The 20953-nt window shown below is 44.9% G+C and overlaps 1 protein-coding gene across 3 annotated transcripts in view; it reads right to left on the reverse strand.

Moving 5' to 3' along the window:
- Positions 1-6980: 6980 nt before the first annotated feature.
- FAM168A (family with sequence similarity 168 member A) overlaps positions 6981-20953 on the reverse strand; it is a 127257-nt gene continuing 113284 nt past the window's right edge. For all 3 annotated transcript variants that reach the window (XM_080912092.1, XM_080912090.1, XM_080912091.1), the window contains 5 exons: positions 16985-17110; positions 11336-11478; positions 9339-9513; positions 8119-8249; positions 6981-7553 (listed from right to left, as the gene is read on the reverse strand). In XM_080912092.1, the coding sequence (XP_080768218.1) occupies positions 8137-8249; positions 9339-9513; positions 11336-11478; positions 16985-17110 (557 nt within the window). In that variant the 3' untranslated portion in view covers positions 6981-7553; positions 8119-8136. The remainder of the gene's footprint in view (positions 7554-8118; positions 8250-9338; positions 9514-11335; positions 11479-16984; positions 17111-20953) is intronic.

Here is a 20953-nt window from a genome sequence, read left to right on the forward strand (position 1 = left end):
TGAAGAACCAGCAGGGTCCAATCGCTAGCTCTCTGCCCAACCATTGTGACAGAAATGAGCCTAAGATGTTCTATCCTGTCTCAGATAAGGTTTCCTCTCTTACCTTGATTAGGTCCGCAATGGATCATGGTCAGAACGAAAGGCTGGGAGGATGTCAGGAGGGCTAAGTGAGGATTGGTGTACCAATTTCCACTGTAACACCAGCCAAAGTACTACTAGTCAGTGGGTGGCCTCTGGCTAATCCCGACTATGGAGGGTTTAACTGATCTTGCAGCGTTAGGGACGGAAGACAGGGCCTTACCCAAGCTAAGCAAGCCCAGTGGCTCTGTGCCTTTGGAAAGTCTTAAACCCATATAGAACCTAATACAACTGAGTTGAGTAAACACAGGGGCACACACCTAGCTTCAACTTATGGAATGATCACTTTTGGCCACGTTTATTACAGCTGAGTATGCTGAGCCTTTTTGGCCTATTAGCTGTGGAACATGAACTGTGAGGGCTAGGTCCTAGGAAAGAAAAGTGGTTGGTTGCCCAAGAAGTGTGTGATGGTTTCGGTGAGAATTAGGCTCATTTACTTGAATGCTTAGTCCCCAGTTGGTGCAAGTGTTTGAGAAGGATTAGAAGGTATGACCTTGTTTAGGTGGCAGGCTTTGAGGTTTCAAAAGCATTCGTCTCGAAGGGCATGGTAGTACACCTTTAATCTTTGTACCCAGGAGACAGAGACAGGCGGATCTCTGAGTTTGAGGCCAACCTGGTCCACAAAGCAAGTTCCAGGAAGCCAGAGCTACACAGAGAAACTGTTTTGAAAAGAAAAACAAAAAAAAAAAAAAAACAAAAAAAAAAAAAAAAAAATCTAAAAAACAAAAACCAACATGCCATTTCCTTGTAGCTCCCATGTGGACATCCTCTGAAACTTTAAGCCCCAATAAACTCTTCTGTATGTTGCCTTGGTTATGGTGCCTTCACAATAGAAAAGTAACCAAGACAAAGCCCTAGCAGCATTGGCAGTGCATCATCCTGAAGGGACAGGAGATTCAATGTACAGGAGAGGATTGTATGAGGCCCTGTGGATTTGTATAAGTCCTGTAATAACGCACCACGCTCCCCTTGGTTTCCTACCTGACACTCTCACTGCTCTGAGAGGAGACCCTGTCTTTTAAGAAACCACCTCTGAGATGGGCCTGCATTTTGGAACCAGACCAAGGATGAATTCCAACTTCACCTTAGCCAAGACCCTTCCCTCCTTAACTGCCCTCCCACATGGGACAAAGAGCAGAGCTTCCCTTGCAGCAAGGCGTGAGGACCTCAAAGGTCAACAAGCAGAAGTGAGCAGCAAGCACCAGCCACAAGCCACTCGACAAACCACAGGGTTTCCCCCTTTTCTTTCTTGTGGTGCTAGGGGTCCCTGACACACAAGTATACTACACTCAGCCTTAATAGATGTCAGCCCTTTATCAGCCTCCCTGGATTTCCATCACATTATATGGTCCAGGTGCTGAATCTGCCACCCCATAGCTCCCATTCCTTGTACCCCATCCCAGTCCAGAGAAGACATGGGACACAGCATTGCTTGCTTTCTTTTTTGAGACACATGCACTCATATATAAATGCGTATGTGTGTATGAATTTTATGTGTATTAATGGTGCTCCCACTGTGGGTCCTGGGACTCAAACCCTGGCCCTTTGTGAGAGCAGCCTGTGCTCTAACCATTGGATGAGTTGCAATCCTACCCCAGCCTCCAAAGTACTGGGGTTCCAGGTGTGAACTCAGAACAGGTAAAAAAAAAAAAGAAGCTTAGAATTCCCTGGGGGGAGGAGAAGCGCAGGACTCACTGGCTGGAGGAGGTCTATGCCTCTTTCACCCAAGAACCACGTTTTGAATTTTGTTGTTGTTTTTTTTTTTTTCTTTTTTTGGAAACTTTCTTTTAATAGTTGTTGAATGTTCTACAGCTTACAGTAAATATCATAGTTACAAACTCTTGGCTTCAACCATTCAGAGCGATCACTATCTGATCTTCGAAACAAAACAAAACCCAAAGGAATCCAAAACAACAAAGCCAGATTTACACTTCATACACACGAGCATGGCCACAGGGCTTTCCGACCTTTATACTCCAGGCTGTGTTTTGAAAACACCTATAAATTATTTGATCAAACTACTTGGAAGACACCGGTCAAAGGTTTATTATTATAATAATTATTATTATTTTTAAATGTTTATTTGTTTTAAAATGTGAGTTCCAATAAAATTTAAAAATTAGATTCCAACCTGTAGGTTAAAATGAATTAAAAAATACAAAATCATACACAACGCTCTCTTCACAGGGATGGTACATGCCATGAGAACAAGCTTCTCTGTCATGTGATATGAAAGAGGGGTGCAGATGCCTTGAAGACAGGAAGGGGACAGGCCCTGGGCCTTCAAAGATAAAAGACAACTCCAAGGTGCAGGAGGCCGAGCCTAGCATCACCTTTTAAGGAGCTTGGTACACAAGACAGATCCAGTCGATCTGGCTGACCTGAGGTCTCTGGGCCAGTCCTATTCTTCATTAAGTCTGACTTTCATGCATGAGGAGGATGGCTGAGGTGGGGTCAAGGAGAGAGGATGCTAGGGTCAAGCCCAAAGCAGATCCCTGTGGGCCACTGCTATCTGTAAAGCTGTTTTAAATCTGTTCTCTTGGGAAAGAAAAATGTCCCTCAGGCTGGAATGGATACAGGGTCACACTGGCACAGCAGGGCTACCTAAGGACTACTCAAAGTACCAGCCACAGTAAAGCAAGTGCTTCTTTGTCTTCTATGTCCCTCTTTGGCTCTGTGGCAACCAGTTTCAACTCTTATGTTCTCAGCTGGCCTTCTGACTGGCATTAAGGATATATAAATTAGGAAATACCCACAGGAGAAATGGAGAGAGTGGGACCCAAGTCTAGGTCAGGCAAGTTTGGCCATGGAATGTTGAAGCTGGCCTACTGGGAATTTTGAAAGCTGAGTCCTGGAACCACATAATGCCAAATTTCACAAATGCTTTTTTCTAGGAGAGCGGACAGGGTAGGAAAAGGACAGACCTTGCTGCTCGCCTGGCATATGCGCAGAAGTCTGTCTAGAGGCTCTGGTGTTGTCTGACCAGTGAGCCTAACTAAGTCTCTTCCACTGAATTGCTCCCCCCTGTCCCCTCCAACCCAGGCTTGGCCTTTTCTAGTCTCCCAAGCTTGACAAGATACTTGGGGCAACACACTCAGCAGTGATAAAGTTAACACAAGATGGAAAGGCAGAGCTCGCTGAACATGAGTCACATATGGGATGATGACTGGTTCAGCCAGAATGCTGTGAAGACCAGAGGCCACAGCAGGGGCCAGATATCTGATATGCAGGGAACTAAGCCTGGGTCAGCCAATGCCTTATTTGATGTGTCATGTCTGCACAATAAGGATGCCAGAATTTGGTGACCAAGGGACTTGTGCTACTTTTATGCTCTCCATGACTCATTTCTGAAGGCTATTTAGAACAGCATCAAGCCTTCTAAAGAAACACCGCTAGGTCTCCAACTTAGAACCATCTAGATGGCCAGAAAGCACTGGGACACACAGAACACATGTTTTTCTCTGGTTCTCAAGTAAGCCTGGTATTCCAGTCCAGACATGCTTTCAGTAGTTCAGGCTAATGCCATGCCCCGTTAAAGTACCTTGTTGGATCTGGACAGGAGTCAGATGGCCAGAGTGTGCAGGCTTCCCAGATGCAAGACTCTGTTGAAAGACAGATACTGTCCTCAATCATCTTCAATACCGGGCAGTTGTCACCTTCAGTGTTCTGAGTTAGGTCTTTTGTGGCAAATTCCTTTCTGTGCTACCAGCTGGATCTAGCTCTGGGTCTCCAGGGCCCATTATAGGTCTCGGCCCAAAGCAAAAGTTCTTAAAAATCTGCTCAGATGATGGACCAGAGCTCCCCAAGTCTCCATAAACGCTTCTGTGCAGGGTAGCAAGTGGCCCCTTCCTTCTTCAAGCAAGCTTACACTCAAGAGATCCAGTAGGGGCAGCAACAAGAGCAGAGGATCAGAAGAGTTCAAATCTTGGCTCGTTCACTCATGAGCTATATGTCCTTTGGCAAGTCTATGACCCCTTCACAGCATCGTGATGCATACCCTGCCTCCATCTTTAAAGTAGAGGTTTTGGCAATCAAAGTCAAAGTACTTTACATACAAAAAGAGGTCTAGACAGAATGGTGTGTGTGTCCCTGATGAATATTCAGGGGAAGGGGTATGCACTTCAGGGCATTGCTGGGATAACGAGAAGGAAAAGGTGTTACATCACATAGAAGAACAATAGGGCTTTTGTTTGTTTGTTTTGTGTTTAAGCTCGACAAGAGACTCCCAGGCTTTCACTCACTGTGAGTAGCCCAGTTTCCAGACTTCTGGCCCAGGGTGGATGAAGGTGACCAAATGCTGATGAGGGAGGCTGGTGAGCAGAGGCACCTCTCCCTCAGCTCTGCACTGAGGAGGAAAGGGGTGTGAACAAGGTGTCTGTATGTGGTGATGCTAGTGTGGCAGCTCACGGTGTCATGTGCACACCCCTCACCCTTCTAGCTCCGGTCTCATCTGCCTTGACCACTGCGCCATCCAGAATGTTTAGATGATACCCAGAGTACTCCTGCTGGCTACCTGTCACCTTGCCAGAATCTGTTCACCTAGCCGGAGGCACACACTACCCTGTGCCCTGGGGCTCAGGCCCTTTGCCGTGATTCCCTAAGCTTGGCCAAACCTGTAGATCTCCGTCAAACAATAGTGGGAGGCCAGCTGAACTGGGGCTCTTGTGCTCTTGCTAAAGAAGTTAGTAGGTCTAGTTTTTCTAGACTACAGCATGTCAATACCTGGTGGGGCTTTTCTGATCTTGACTCATAGACTAGGTCTATGGTGGGGTGCAGGGAAGAGATGCTTCAGAATGTGAGCCTATGTTTGGATCAGGCTTGGAGACAACAGAGCCAGCAGGGGATTCCTTACCAGAAAGTCCCTAAACTTTTCTGAGCCTTGGATTCTCTGTGAATTAAATAGCAGGCGCCATGCCTTCATCTCTCAGGGATAACCCACTTGAACAGTGAGGGGGCATGAACAGCGTTTATTTATGAATGGGACCATTCCTGGGTCTGTTTTTTTTTTCTCCTCCACCAGGTCACCTGGAGACTGTAGGGTCTCGGAAGCCTGCTAGGATTCCAGCACTCAGCTCACTTTGGGCCATTTCATTTCTTCTTAGAATCTGTTGCCTCATTTGTCAAGTGGGTGGAATAACTGACCCTGTTGCTTGCTCTCAGGGACAGTTTAAAAGGTCGTGAAGTGCTCTGAAACCCATGAAGCACCTGACAGGTACCCTACAATTATCACCACCATTATCAGTTTGCATTCTTTTACCATGTTAGACATGATCTCTAGCAACCTTCATCCATCCACCTCTACAAAACCACAGAGAACAGGGAGAGGTGTTATAAAATCAGATTAACACTGGAAAACCTTGTTTTAAAACGAAACCTTGTCAGCACCCCAGAACAGCTGAATTTTCTTGGTCCTGAAGTTCCTGGAAGACCAGGAAGGTAGAAGCCTTAACTTCTGGCTCTCTGCCACAGATGCTGATGAACTCTGATCTCCTGGGGACAGTCAGACTGTTTCTGAGGCCATTTCAGCTCAAGGGTTTCCTTTTTTGTTTTTTGTTTTTTTTTCCTTTAGGGGAATTTGGGAAATAGGAAAGTGATGTCCAAGTTTAAAATGAATTTAAAATGAAGATAATTCAAGTCTGAAATATTACCAGTGATCCAATTTTGCACAGTGAGATATTCCACCCAATGAAGATACTGTCTCTGCTAGTTGGGCACAGGAGGGAGGCTGGCCAATCCATTTCCTGTCCGAGACAAGGAAGAACGTCCTTGTCCTGGGGGTACCTCTTCTCCCAGATGTGACTATCTGCTTGGCCTCATCCATGTGGACCTCTCTTGGTGACTCCCATTCTTCCTCTCTTCTTGGGATAAAGAGCTACTGTCCTAAGTGCATAGCCTCTCCTTCCAGCCAGCCCACCTACTCCTTTTCCTGGAGTGGAGTCAGGTTCAGGGTGAACATTCCAGATGTCTTCATAGGTTTTCCAAATGTAATTTCTATTTCTGTCATCTGCCCTATGTGGCCTCTGCCTAAGTCTTCAACCCCCACCTTTGGAGTCCGCGAGGGAAAACAGCAGAAACAAGCCCAGAGGTCATTCCAGAGCTCACCAGATGTGGGCACTGCTGACTTAATTTTTACAAAGTCAAGCCAATCCATCCCTAGCAAAATTTTTGTAGGTAAAATGCCAGTAGGTAGGAAGGCTGCATTTAATGCTAATTTACAATGAGGTTCAGAGAAGTCTTTTCTGCTTCTCTGGGCCTCAGTTTCCTCATTTGTCAGATAGGGGAATGGATGAGATGATGAACGCTAAGGTCCCTTCAGTTCCATGAGTATGAAATGATTATTGCTATTGTTTTTCCTTCACTATCCTGACCTTCAGAACCGCCAGCTCCCACCTGGAATGTGGTTCCTTCACTTTGGCCGTGACATGGCACAAGGTAACCAAGAGCTTGGCCTGCCTGCCAGCCCCACAGACAGACGTGTGCGCCCCGGCACTGGGAAGGGCAGAAGGGCAAGGGAGAGAAATGCCACCAGTTCCCACTCTCATCAGGAGGAAGCTCCTCAGAGTAGGTTCCGAGGCTGAGTGTGGGATTATGCATACACCTGGCCTTTAGAAGCCTCCGGATGCTGGGCTCCCACCACCATGCAGCTACTTGGCAGGTCTGAAGTCAAAGCATCTCTGAAGGAAGTGCCAGGTCAGTTAACATCACTGTGCAAATCAGAAAGTCCAGGCCCAACAATGTGGCCAGAGACCTTTCAAACCAGAGTTGGGCACCCTCCTGCCCTTCTTCACAGGACTTCCCCAGTGTCTTCCCTCCCTCTGCCCTTCCCCAAATTCTCTACTTTCCCAGGTTCTGAGCCTGGGGACATGAAGCTGCTAACATTCCTACATAACCAGGTGGGTTTGTTCTTGGTCTGTTGTGATGGTTCTTAGAAGACATTTCTTTGTATTTGAACTAATCTTGCTTCAGCAAATGACAATCTGACAAAGATGTGGCCTTCTCAACAGCTCCAGGTTCCATCTCCACATGGAGGGCCACATCTGCTCTGCTTTCCAAACAAATTTAGCCTTTGATGAACCACCACAATAAACCTCGCTCTCTGCTTGCTACAAGACGGGGATCCCAGGGACAGGATGCTCAGGGAAGGGACGAAGTTCAGAGAGGACTGGGCCTGGTTAGGTAGGAAGAAGGGCTAGAGCCAGAAGGGCAGTGGCTAAGAGGGAGGCACGAGGGGAGGCTCCTAGGAGATTAGAAAAAGCAGCTTTTACAAAAACCAAAAATAAAAATCAAAACCATTAAAGATGCATAAAGTGACCCTTGCACTTCCGTTGTCTCTTCTTGCAAATAGAGGTGGTGCTGCTAGGGGACTGCTCAGCACCGGTAAGACTCGAGTAGTTGCATACAATGTGACTCCAGATCTGGGGAAGAAAGGAACACTATTAAAGAGAGTGACACTCCACAGGCCACTTGAGAAATCACTGGTCTCTCTTTCCCCAGCTTGGGAGCCCTAAATGGAGCCCTCCATGCCTTCCCAGGGGAGCAGCAGGCTCTCTGTCCAAAGGAATTATATTGAGCTGCTGAGGATAGTGAGGGAGCTGGGTATCACGGTTTCCACTAGGCTATAACCAGAGCTGGCATATGATTTAGGTAAGACCTCATTTGGAGAACTGAACCTCTAGACTTCACAAAGAACATAGACTTCAACAACAGAGGACAAGCATTAAAGCCCCACCACAATTTTAAGTGGCCAAGTGATTTTAAACTGTTTACCTAAAAAAATAGAGCTAAAGCTCAGAAACTGTCACGAAAGCTGAGACATTTGTAAAGAGATAGCGATTAAGGGTGACATTAACAAACCTGCAGCGGGTAACACGTGAATACTGTTGCCTTCTACATGACTGCAAACCCAAGCCTGGACTTTTGAGGCAGTTCCTACATGTGTCCCCACCTCCATCCCTTCCCCTGACCCTGGACACTACTCACTTGGATGGGCTGCAGGCTTTACCAGTGCGGGGGCACGTAGCTGTACGCAGGGGTTCCTTGGGCCCTGTACGTGGGCATGGAGACAGGGTGTGCCCCGATTGCAGTGTGCTGAGGTGTGGTCAGCAGGGTGCCTGAGCATTGAGAGAGAAGAGGAAACCTGAGGAGGTTGTGATGTGGGTACAGGAATGGAGAGGAGGAAAGCAGTCTTTTGCATGGATGCTCTTCCTGTTCATGTCCCCACCACCTGGATTGCCGAGTGAGCACTGAATCATTATTCTAAGAACCTCTTTCCTTTTTTGGCATGTTTCTTTTATTGCATACACAGAGTAGCAACTATCAGCTTTTCTAGTTCTATCTTCTTTCTAAACTCACCTAGGTTTTTAAGGGCAGGGCTCTGTTCTGCCTTAAGGACCCTAACAATAGGCTGGCACTGAGCAAGTACCTAGCAAATTGCTTTCTTACAGAGCAACCATGGCACCCTCTTTCTTATTTCAGACGGCAACTTAGTTGGTTCTTCAAAACTTGCTTCATGCCTGTTACAGGCATGTCCATGTTTCTAAGGCTGCACTTCCCACCTTTATCCCCAAGGTTCCTGAGTGACCAGAAAGGGTTTTCAGGGAGTCTTGTTTCTCTCAGCTCTTACAATTAATTATGGGAAAGGGTCTCATGTTCCTCCCAGCTAATCAGCAGAGTGCTTGTGTGCTCCTTCCTGGACCCCTGCTGCTACTAGAGGCCTGCTTTCAACATTCCTCCCCTAAATTCCTTTTCTCCCGATCCAGCCTACAGCTAGAAAGCTCAATCCCAACCCCATGTCTTCCTAGGGAAAGCTTAGTTCTCTCAGCTGAAAGCATTGAGCTTTTTACAGTCCAGGCCTCAGCAGTGGTGCAGCCCCCCTACTCGCCCCGTTTCCTATGTGCCTTAAAGCCTTCCTTCCTGAGGACTTACTGCTTGCACGTCCCTTCCTCTCATCTCTGCTTAGCTCCCATTCATCTATTACTCAGGCCTTGCTCGATATCCCATCTTGTGTGCAATGTTTCTTATCCCTATGAATAATTTAGACTCTACATTTCCAAGTTTTAGAGCATCCTTCCTTGTCTTCCTGGAAAGCCCCTACCCTGGCACAGGATTTCTGATGCTGGGCTGCAGCCAGCTCCATGACTGTTCTCCAGTGTGAGGAATTCCTGCAAGAGAGCAAAGGATGCTTAGGCAGATGCTCTTACCTGCTGACATTGCCATGGTGGTGCCTGCCACCATGCCCATGGCCACACCATTGGTCCTGGGGGCAGCAACAGGAGCTGGGTAGATGGCAGAGGGAATGCTGTTGGGCTGGACGACCGTGGTGTGGTGGATGACATGGGGCTGGGCAGCATACACAGGCTGTGTGTAGTAGGCTCCCTGAGAAGAGAGGCTACGGTTACATGGGTTCTGCGAAACGGTAGGAAGCAAGAAAGGAGATGGAGGGTGGGAGCTGCTTTCCCTGGGCTTTGGGCAACCAGGTAAGAGAAGCTCTGGCCTAGGGACACAGGTCTAGGCTGGGGCTCTGTTGTGTCTCATTCTGTTAGTGAGGTCAGTTCCGTGCTATGGCTCAGCTTGGTTGGAAAAAGTATGGCCCTCTTCACTCCATCTTGCTGCCCTAGGTTGCCATGGTGAATTGCTGAGTAAGAGATTTTCTCCTTTAGTCCCAGCATTAACATTTTAAATTTTTAAAAATATGATTCCAAGGTGTTACCTTTCTCCTAGTTTAACAGTAAGGAACACAGTCAGCTCTTCAGCATGGAGACACCGGAGCACCACAACACAAGTGGAAGAATTATTAATGGCATCCATACACTGGTGCAAATGCTGTTGTTTATGTTCATTCCATCCTTATTGGTAGCATTTCCCAAGATGTCCCTTCCTAGCTCCCCTTAGAGCTAAAGTGAGGACGGAGACAGTAATCTGAAGTGATGTCCCACTTTCCAGGCCACATGGCTGCACCTGGAAAGCTATTCAGTTCACGGGCCTGCTGAGCCCTGGGAGCAGACAGTAGCATCTGAGATTAATTCTGAAATTCTCTGACCTTAATAATAAATAGTAAGACCCTCACTGTACGTAACCTTAGAGGTAGGAGGGCATAGGCTAAGATACTATGTCATACTGGAGAAAAGCTGATTCAAGCCTGCTGTTTTCTCTACTTATTTACTTATTTATCTTCCAGGCAGACTGACCTTGAACTCACTGCGTGGCTGAGGATGACCTTGAACTTCTTCCCAGTACTGGGATTAGAAGCAAACACTGTCATGCCCCAGTTTTGTGATATTCTCTACAACTTAGCTACTTTAAAAAATGCTTTATATTAGCTATTTAAACATGTAGTGTGTGTGTGAATGTGTGTTCTGCCTGCATATATGTCTGTGTACCACTTAAAACAACAGCAAGTACTCTCAACCACTGTGCCATTTCTCCAGCACCAACACAGCTGTTTCCCCCAAGACAGGGTTTCTCTGTGTAGTGTCCTAAGATGTGTTGGGACTCACTTTGTAGACCAGGCTGGCCTCAAACTTAGAGACTGGTCTGCCTCTGCCTCTGGAATGCTGGGAATAAAGGCGTGTGCCACCACTGCCTAGCAGCATAGCTAGGTTTTAAAGTCAAAAAGTACTTTCCTTACTACTTATGCCTCATGTAGAACTGTCACTTCAGAAGACTGTGTCATGGCCATGCTGCAGCCTTGTATCAGTTACACACATTCGCGGGCAGAAGAAGTCCAAACGGGGCCAATAATGCGCATTAAAAATTTACTCCCTTCAGGTCACAGAGGGCTTACAGCACACACAAGAATATATATGTGTTCTTTCCTACTTTGTTCACAGGTTTTATTAAGGAAAGGAAGCTACGAGATTAAAAGAGGAGAGATCAAGACATGTATGTGAAAACATAGCCTTCCCCAGCCAATCACCTTAGACAAGCCTTTCCTCGTTACAGTCACAGCTTCCCAACTTGTTCAAAAATGGAGTTATGCTAGATGATTTCTAACGTCCCTCTGACAGTTGGGGCTCTGTTAACCTAAATGCCTTCACAGTTCACCCTTTGGGAGTAAGGCAGAATAGGTAGTCTTGCAGAACATTGCTTCAGTGACACTACAGTGACCGCTGGCCAGGCCCATTAACTTTTTCCCCATCCCATGCCATCCCGTCCTGGCTGGAGACTCCTGAAGAAGAGGTCCTCCACATGTACCTACCTGGGCATACAGATTCTGCTGGGGATAGGCACTTCTGATCGGATACATGGCCGTCTGATAGGGGTTGGGTGATGGGGAGTAGGGGGGTGGAGCAGTATTGCTCTGGGTCGGTGGGACCTTGTATGGTGTCCCTGCAGTATATCCTGTACCAAGGTAATAAAAGAGATGTCTAGTTAGTTGGTGAACAGCACTGCTTGAAGGCAGCAGGGTTCAGTAACAATTCCTCGAACAAGAATGGGCTGAATTCAGCTGGAAACACAGGACAGACAAAAGATCAGGCTTCTACGCTCAAAGCCCTGGCCCCAGGCAGCTCCTTCAGTCCTGGACTGCAAGTATGATTTGGGTATGTTTTAGTTCTTTGGGTTCCAGGCTTCTCATCCAAAAAAGAAGCTAGAAGCAAACAGTCTCTCTGGGGCCCTTTCAGCTGACAGCCTGCCTGGGCTTCTGAGTTGCCTGTGTGGGAAAGTAGGTACACACTTAGAGAAGCTCCTCCACTCCATTTCTTATTACTCTGTTCTCATTCTGGCTCCTTACCCAGCATCTCAGGACATCTTCTGTGGTTTTATCTTCCTCTTTCTTGCTTCCCCCATTCTCTCTTCACCCTTCATTTTTTCACTCAGGGTCTATTACAAAGCCCAAGCTAGTTTCCAATAAGACTTACCAAAGACTCTGTTAGCTACATAGAGCCTTTTCTACACAAAGGAGCAGGGATGGGGGAAGGTACAGGGTGGAGCAGGTTTTTGTTGGAAGATGTGGACTTAGGGTCCAGCTTTCTCCCAAGTTTGGTTAAGCAATGATAAATCCCCAGACCTTAGTTTTAGGAGGGAAAAGAAGTCTTTAATTTGTGTAAATAGTTTATTTCTAAGATAGGATATGTACAAAACTTTACTTTTCAAATTTCCTTTACTACAGTGTGTTACACTGTGTGTGTGTGTGTGTGTGTGTGTGTGTGTATGGTTTCCCACATACTAGGCATGTAATATTGTAATATACCCCTGGGGCTATATCCCCAGCCCTCTTTTTAATCTTATTTTAAATAGAATCTTATTAAATTGGTCAGCCTGGGCTTGAACTCACGTTACAACTCAGTCTAGCCTCAAACTCTCAATCTTCTTACTCCAACCTCCCAGTAGCTAGGGTTACAGGCTGATGCCAACCAACAGGGTGGACCAACTGTTCCTACCAAAATTATAGTTACAGAGACCATACAACCCTGAACCTAAGTATCTATTATTTGGTTCTTTATAGACAAGTTTACTGACCCTTAATTTAAAGATTAAGAAAAAACAACAACAAAACAAGCTGTGCGGGTTGTAACTTCAGTGGCAGAACCTTGACAAAACCATGATCTCCAGCACAGCAAACTAAAAGCAAAAAAGACACCAAAAAACAAGTCAAAACTGAGATGTGGAGGATGTGCCAGAACTTATTGTCTTTCTATTCAGGTCACCAGGAACCAGAAGCCACCTGTCTCCAAATGCACTACCTACAGAGTAGTGGTTACAAGCACCATGGGGGCCAACTAATTGACTGACTGATAGGGTCCATATAGGCTAGCTCTTACTTTCTCTCTCAGTGCACAGGGACAGTAGGAAGTGTCCTCTCCTTGGGCACACAAGCACAGACTGCTCTCAGAAACTACAAGAAGCAAGAGCTAAGCTGCGACTAAGTTGGCTCAGCTTGGAACACCAACTCCAGCGTTCTAAGATCCTAAAATTTTATAGTTCTTTAACAAGCCAGCAATGAAGGTAGCTTTCTTTTGTGTGACTGGAGAACATGCTATGGAGTTTCCTAGGGAAGGTGTACCACCCCCATCTGAGCAACAAAAGCAATCACATTATAAAGGATCTGGGTTGTCCCTCTACAGAGAATCAAAAGGTTCTAAGAGACTGCAGTAGAATTTGGTTTATACATCTAAGAATAACCTTGTAGAAGAATATTCCACCTTCATGTTATGAAACAAGACACACACACTCAGAATACAAATCAGTATCTAAATTCCCTGGCAGAGGTGGAGATCTTAGAAATCTCTAAGATGAGAACGTCACAGATGAGAGATGCTAAACAGAGTGACCGCACAAAGAAGCACTCAGGAACCACAATGCATTTCAAGGTTATCCTCGGGGGCAGGAGAAATTCCCAGAGGCTGCAGAAACCATGAAAGCTCAGGCCTTTTTCTTGAGATTCTTTCCAGTCAGTACTGCCTCAAATATCTTCATCTGGACTAGACCATTTCAGAGGGCATTTCTGATGCTGAAATTCTAAATCTGAGTATTTCAGTAGGACTTCTATGAGGCCATCACCCTGTCCACATCCTGGGGAACACTGAGAATCTAGGGCTACTATCCCAGGCTTAGATATCAGAAAGTTAGGGTTTGTCACTTTGTGTATCTAAGGAAAAGGAGTTGTTGGGCTTATTGAAAATTATGGATTTTTACTCAAGTAAAATTTAGACCCAACTCATTGCCTGGAGGCCTACTACTTTGAAATGAATGCTAAATCTGAAGGTCACAGAATAGGAACCTTGGGATGCTATACCCTTAAAGGACATTTGAGGCTTACATTTCCACCTGTTCCTTTTCAGAGGAAGAGCTTGTAATTTAGAAATCCAGTAATTTTCCCAACATTGCATGGCACATCTATAGTCACAGAGCTGGCTCCAGAGTTCAGGGAGGAGCTGGTTCTGAGTTGACTGTCTCTACAGAACAAGTCTTGGGCATCTAGTATATTGGCCTCTGTATCCCTGTTTCACTAAAGGCAGTGTCATGAGACAAAGGCGCCACTAGAAGTGACCACTCTGCCTTCTAAAGAGGTTTTGTTTATGGTTCCTGTCTGTTGTTGGTCTCAGGCTCTACCAAACAGGAGATTTTAAAGACATGGTGTGCATTAGCAAGATAAAGCCTCCATAGCCCGCTCCTAATTCTGCTTCACCATCATAAATCTTTTTCAGCTGTAGAGCCCTGCCTACGTTCAAAGACACTGATCTTCACATCAAGGATACCTTTTACACTAATTGGTTTATTGATTGATTGACTGATTGATTGATTATCAGAGTTATACAACTGGACAAAGTCTAGACAAAATAACACTGCATGTCTGAATCCTGCCTTGACCTCTATGTCTCCTTGTTGGTAGTTAAACAATAAAGTACTGAATAAATAAGAGGGATGGCTAATTATGAACAGGCTTTGGTGAGTGTATTGGTTAAATTGGTATGAATCTGTCAAAGTGCCCTGAACGTAAAAACAACGAAATCTGAATGCTTGCAGGAGCCTTTGTGTGCCTGCATGAGTCAATCAATCTCAAATCCATTTAAAAAAATTACATCCATTTATGTATTACTTGCTTGAAAATCCTACATTTTGGTCCCATCTAGAAACTTGACAGCGTGTCTAGGAGGGGAGAGCAACATGTGACTGTATCTTTTAGAAGATACAGCACAGAAGGCAAGGCACTCAAGCTGTAGGAAGTGCAACCTCTGGAAGGAATGAGACCACTATTTCTAAAGATATGTGAGCAGAGCCTGAAGGCCAGCTTACTGATGAGGGCAGCTAGGAGGGAGGATTTTGTGGGAAGGATATAAGCAATAACTCTGGAGGGAGAGACTCAAGAGGCCAGTAGTTAGCAAGGACTTTAAAGATGACCTAGGCCAAGGCCACCATTGCAAACAGCCATGAATTATCCAAAGTTGTATGAAATTAAGTCTAGAGTCCTGTTTCTCTCACCCCAGGCCTCTTTCTGTCGCACTGTGCCTTTATTCCTCTACCTTTACGAAGTTCATTACATCATTTTACATATGTTCATTCAGTCCTACTTGAAGCACCAGGAGCCCCCACCCCCACTGCTGCCCATTTCTCTTTTTGAGATCAAGTCTCACTGTGTGGCTCAGGGTAACTTAAAATTTGCTGTGTTCTAGCTTGGCCTTGAACTTAAGATTCTTTTGCTTCAGCCTCGTGAGTGCTGGGAGTACAGGTGCTGGGCTAGTTCCATGTCCACCTTATTTGAAAGAGTAAAGCCAGTCATGAAGAATCAGGAATAGAGCTCTGGCTCAAAAGTTACCATTTTTACAGCTGTGCCACCGTAGTCATTATGCGGCATTGGACATATTACCTTTTTGAAATTCTGCTTTCAAAAAGGGATAAAAGTCAATCCAAACTTCATAGGGCTATAGTTTTGATTGAATGAGGGGGCTGATCCTGAAAACAGAATCTACAAAAAGGTATGCCATGCTGAGCTAGTAAATGCTGACAGGAAAGGACAGTGACAACAGGGAGAAAATGGCATTTGTTGGTGTGTGTTTCGTTAAAGACAAGGCTCATCATGTAGCCTTGGCTAGCCTGGAAATCATTATGTAGACTAGGCTAGCTATTATCTTACAGAGATCCACCTACCTCTGCCTCCTGAGTGGTAGGATTTCTGGCATGTGCCATAATGCCAGGCTTGACATTGGATATTTAATTTATTTATTTTTAAAGATTTGTTTTTATTTTATGTATATTAATTTGCCTGTGTACATATATGTGCCCCATATTTATGCCTAATACAGAAAGAGGTCTGAAGAGGGAACTAGGTCACCTGAAACTGGAGTTACTGGTGGTTGTGAGCTGCCATGTGGGTGGGAATTGAACGTGGGTCCTCTGAAAAGAGCAGCCAAGTGCTTTTAAACACTGAGCCACCTCTCTAGCTCCAACACTGGACATTTTATACTTGCTCTCAACCAAAAAGCTGAGAAGCAATGACATTGGATATTTAAAGGAAAAGATAACAAATTCAATGACTTTTCTTTGCCTTCCTAGTAGGTTACTTTCCTATAACATCCTGCTAAGCTTGTCCAGGGCCTGCTGGCATAAATTCAGACATCAGTGCTCCTCATATCCAAAGCTAACCTCTCCCATGGCTGACAGCTACCACAGGCACAAGGTCTTCCACTCAGTACTTTCTAAATGAGGGTCCTCACTGGAGTCATTTGTGTTACCAATCAGTTGCAAAAGTGACAGCATCAGTTACCCCACTGAGCCTCAGGATGATCATGACCAATCTGGCTGCTGGCTTCTGTCCATGTCATATCATGTTCCCACAGTGTAGCTTTACATGAACTAGGGCAATGTTTCCTATACAGAAGATACTTTTCTAGAGGAATATTGACACATATCTAGAAACATTTTTGGGCGTGACAATGTGCTTTGTTACTGGCATCTAACAGACAGGGGCTATAGATCCTACTAAACATCCTACTATGCACAGGAAAGAACGTATCTGGCCCAGGTGGCAATAGTGTTAATGTTAAAGTCACGAGATCCAGTGAATGGATGGGAAGACTCTGTTCAAAGACACACACAACCTTCAAATGGGTCCTGGTCCTTTCCCCCTAAAGTTCAGTAATAGTCTCTCACAAATCCAAGTTCTTGGCCCAGGAATGTTCCCTTCTCACTGCTGTGGGATGGTATCCTAAAGCTAAAGGCACAATCAAAGATGATCACTTTTCTTAAATGTCAAAGTCCAATTTTCTTGCCTGAGTAGGAAGGAGAACCCGTTAAAACTGTTTACATTAAAAATGCCATTTTAAAAAAATTCCCTTTCCTTTCTTGCTACAAACAAAGCAGTCCCAACCAGGGGGAACAGGGATAGGAGGAGACAGGCTGTATTTACTGAAAGCCGCAGAGGATGCTTGGTAAGTTCGGTTCTCTGTCCCGGTGTCCACTGGGAGGTGGAAGGTGCCTTCAGTGCCACAGGAAGATGAGTTCTGTGGCCAGGCTTGTTTCATCAGCAGAGTGGCTTAAGGGGAAGACACAAGAATGGCATTAGGCAGAAATAAGAAGTGGGCATCACCAATTACAGACACAAAAGCAAGGGTCTTGTGCTAGACAGAAACATAACTCAAGGAGCCTGCTCAGACACACAGAATGAGTCAGCCTTTCTGAGATGGGACAGTAGGGGGAAGGAGTGCTGAAGTAAGCTTCCAAATGACTTAGATCCAAGGAAACCTACACGTGAATGCTAAGGCTCAGGATTTCTCTACCTATGATAAAAACCATGAAGATGCCCTTTAATATGACCATTTCTCACCATCTCTGCTCTAAAGCTTAGGGTATATTCCTCTATCATCTTATTAACATGAAGCAACTTGGAAGCCTTTGACAGTGTAGTGAGCCAAATTAACCTAGTTTTTAAAAAATTCCCTGTGCTCTGAAACTTATCTGAGGTATGGTTAATAGGGGTGAGTTGCCTCCAAAGAGAAGCCAACAAATAACTACCATTTTATATGAGCCTCCCTGGGGTAGCATCTCTTCTAACAGCCTGAGTTGTGCATGGCAGCCTCAAGCTCTAGCCATCCAACGGGGCATACCAACTCCTTCTGCACACCAGCCACGGTCAAACAGACATACTTCTTGTATATGTCTGAATATCTCCCAATAGACAGTACTGATGCTCCAACTGAGACAGTCCTCATGAGTTAGAGATGGTCCTTTGGCCATCATGAAAATACATGTCAAAATTGGGGTTAGGTACATAGTATGTTACAGAAATTAGTTTGAGATCCATAGAGACTTTACAGGATAGCTCAAAGCTCAGCTTGAGAAATTTCATTAAGTGTTCTAAAAGTGGGGAATGACTCAAAAAACTTACCGTCATGGTATCCTGAGGAGAAGGAGAGAGGAAATGGGGTTGGGGTGGGGGATGCCTTTATAAAAAAGAAGAAAGAAAGAGAAAGGAGAGAAAGAGAGATGGGGAGAGGGAGGAAGGAAGAAAGAAGGAAATAAAGAGAAAACTATTCTTTTAAACACCAGAGGAGACACATTTTTTGATCCAAATTTCTATTTTAAGGTTAAAAAATGATTAATTTTTTTCTTCATAGTATCTTTTCCATTCTAATAAGTTGTTGGAAGTTTTGGACACAGTATTCTAAAGTATATTATCAGTAAGGGGGATGGACTGACAACAATCAGATGAACCTGAAGTATTTTAATGAGTGGATAAGGAAAGTCAGGGAAGCATTGTAGGAAAGTATACTGCTTCTATAGATTCCGACAGGGTCTGCTGCCTCCAGAGATGCCTGGCTTACAGCTAACATCTCTGTTCCTTCTATCAGAGTTAGAATGGCTGGGGAAGGGTGTGGACGCTGCTGGGTTTTTTGTTTTTTCTTTTTTTGTTTTTGTTTTTTTTTTCTGAACTAGAATCAGAATGTACTTCCATAAGCTGACTCTGCTTGCATTAATGGCCCGCGATATATACAGCAAATGCTGAGAGATGAGAAGGAAATCATGGGCAGGAAAGTGACACTAAAAGGAGAATCCGGAAAGAGAAACGGAGACAACACAACTCCATGCAGAGCCCAGAGCCCTCACTAGACGCCCAGGACAGTGTGCAGCTTCTGCTGGGGGAACCTACTTTAAATAAACACCTTGGGCGTCTGTCTCCAGAGGGTGGGATGCTAATATGAAAGGAATTAATAAAGGATCCAATTAGTGTCAAAACTCTTATCACAATGTCTCCAAACTCAGGGATTGGCAATCAATGTGGCTGGAGATAACCATCCACAAACAAATTACTACTGTGTCAAATATGTAGCCCTGAGGTGAAACAGCAATTCCATTCCCTAAGAGCCCAGTCGGCTTCTACCACGAGCCGAAAGGTCTCAATCTGGCCGCAACACTTTGGAGAATTTAGAGGTCCCAATTTGTTCTATTCTGACTTTTTCCTTCCTCTTCTGAGTGGGGCAGAGTTATAGTTTTCATTATAAGCCCAAAGTCTGACAGTTGCCTGAAGGACTGTGTGACAGCTGAGGTTAAATCAAAAAATTAGCCACAGAGTACCGAGGCCTAACTGCACTCAGCACCGAGGGGAGCGCCACGGTGGACAGGAACACACGTGGGTTACATCACTGCACACAGGGTACTTACAGTCTACTGGGGATGCAACTCAGCCACACAGCAACCAGGGAGTGAACAAGACAGCATGTCAGTAAAATAATGTTGCAGATCTCAAACAGGAAAGAAGCAAGTGCCATTGTGTCATTGATTGTCTTTCCTAAGCAATCACGTAGGCTAAACTTTACATTTTACAAATGAACCAGACGTTTCTTCTGGTTTTATTATACAGAAAATAAACATTTTCTGTATTTTTCCTTAATGCTTAAATAGTTAATAATTAAAAAAACCAGATACACATGGAAACTAAATAAAAGTAAGTTTTTAACAGTCAACTTGATCTCCTCACTAACTGTCCATATATCTCTTTTCAGCTCGACAGTAATCCTTTCTGATGGTCGTAGCAATGCGGAGCTCAGCTGCTGGATAAAACCAGTGCCAACTGAGACTCTTAGCAGTGCAGCAATAAAAAGAGCTCTCTGTCAGGCAGGCCTGTTTTGGGGTGCCAAAAAGGAACTACTTCTTAAAAATGTTTTATCATTTGAATTAGGTGATCACTAAGTGCAGGTGTATCACATGAAAACATTATTAAGCCATTCACTTAAGACTTTATGTAATTACTATAGATGTATAAAAAGGACAGAGAGGAGAAAAACAAAAACAGAGCAAAATCATGTGGCAGCCTATGAGCCTGCCAAGATCTAGCTGCTGAGTTGTTCACTTCCTGGATATGGGACCCTCATGCCCTCTGACACTAGAACAATCTGTTAAGCACATTTACAAAGAGAGGCAGCAAGGGACCATCACCCTAAACCATGTACTGAGTTGGGAAATGAGATCTAGCCTGGGCTCTGCCACTTATTAGCTGTGAGACCTTGGGCAAGTCACTTAATTGTCTGGGTTTCTGTCTTGTGTTGTAAACTGGCAATACTGATCGTACTGATAATATCATCAGTCTTAATGGTTTCTAGTTCTGGTGGCTCTGCTTCCATCCCTACAATTGTGGCCAACTCCAATTCAAGCCCTAATCTCCTCTTACGTAGCCATGTCAACTGCTTCTTAATGCTCTGGGTCTGGTCTTTGTAAGTTGTCCCTTCTAATCTCCAATAGCCACACTGGTCTCTTAAAAACATTCCATGGTTCTCTTACGATAGGCTACAGATTCAACTCTTTGCATTCAAGACTCCCCTGATCTAATACCATCGATGTCTTGTGGTTTGACCTGAAGTATCTTACATTGGCTGGCAAATCTAAACACTTGGTCTAAGGCTATTGGTGATATTCTGGAAGACTGTGGAACCTTCAGGTGGCACAGCCTTGGCAGAAGTAGGTCACTGAGGGTGGGCCTAGAGGTTGTCCCTGGTCCTACTTTTCAACACTCTTCTTCCTGACTCACACATCTCCCTTGATTCTCTAATCATCTTGGCCTCCAACCCAAACTAGTGTGCACAACCTGCTCATCACTCTCAGAGTGTGCCAAAGGGTTTGGTCTATTTACTAGATATTCTACTATAGCTCTTTCAGCACATCTCTCTCCACATTCCACCTGGCACACATATATTAAGTGATCAATCTTGAGCTAAAGACACAATTCTATTATGAAGTCTTTCCCTCTAACCCTTCTCTATATAACTGACTCTCCCAGTCAGTTCCTGTGAGTCTTAGAGGCTACTGTCCCTGGTTGAATGTTTCCCCAATACATTGTGAGTTTCTAATAGGGAGCTTGTCTTGCTGGTCGCTGGATCTCCAT

This window comes from Micromys minutus, assembly GCF_963924665.1.
Source record: "Micromys minutus genome assembly, chromosome: 2".
Lineage (NCBI taxonomy): Eukaryota > Metazoa > Chordata > Mammalia > Rodentia > Muridae > Micromys > Micromys minutus.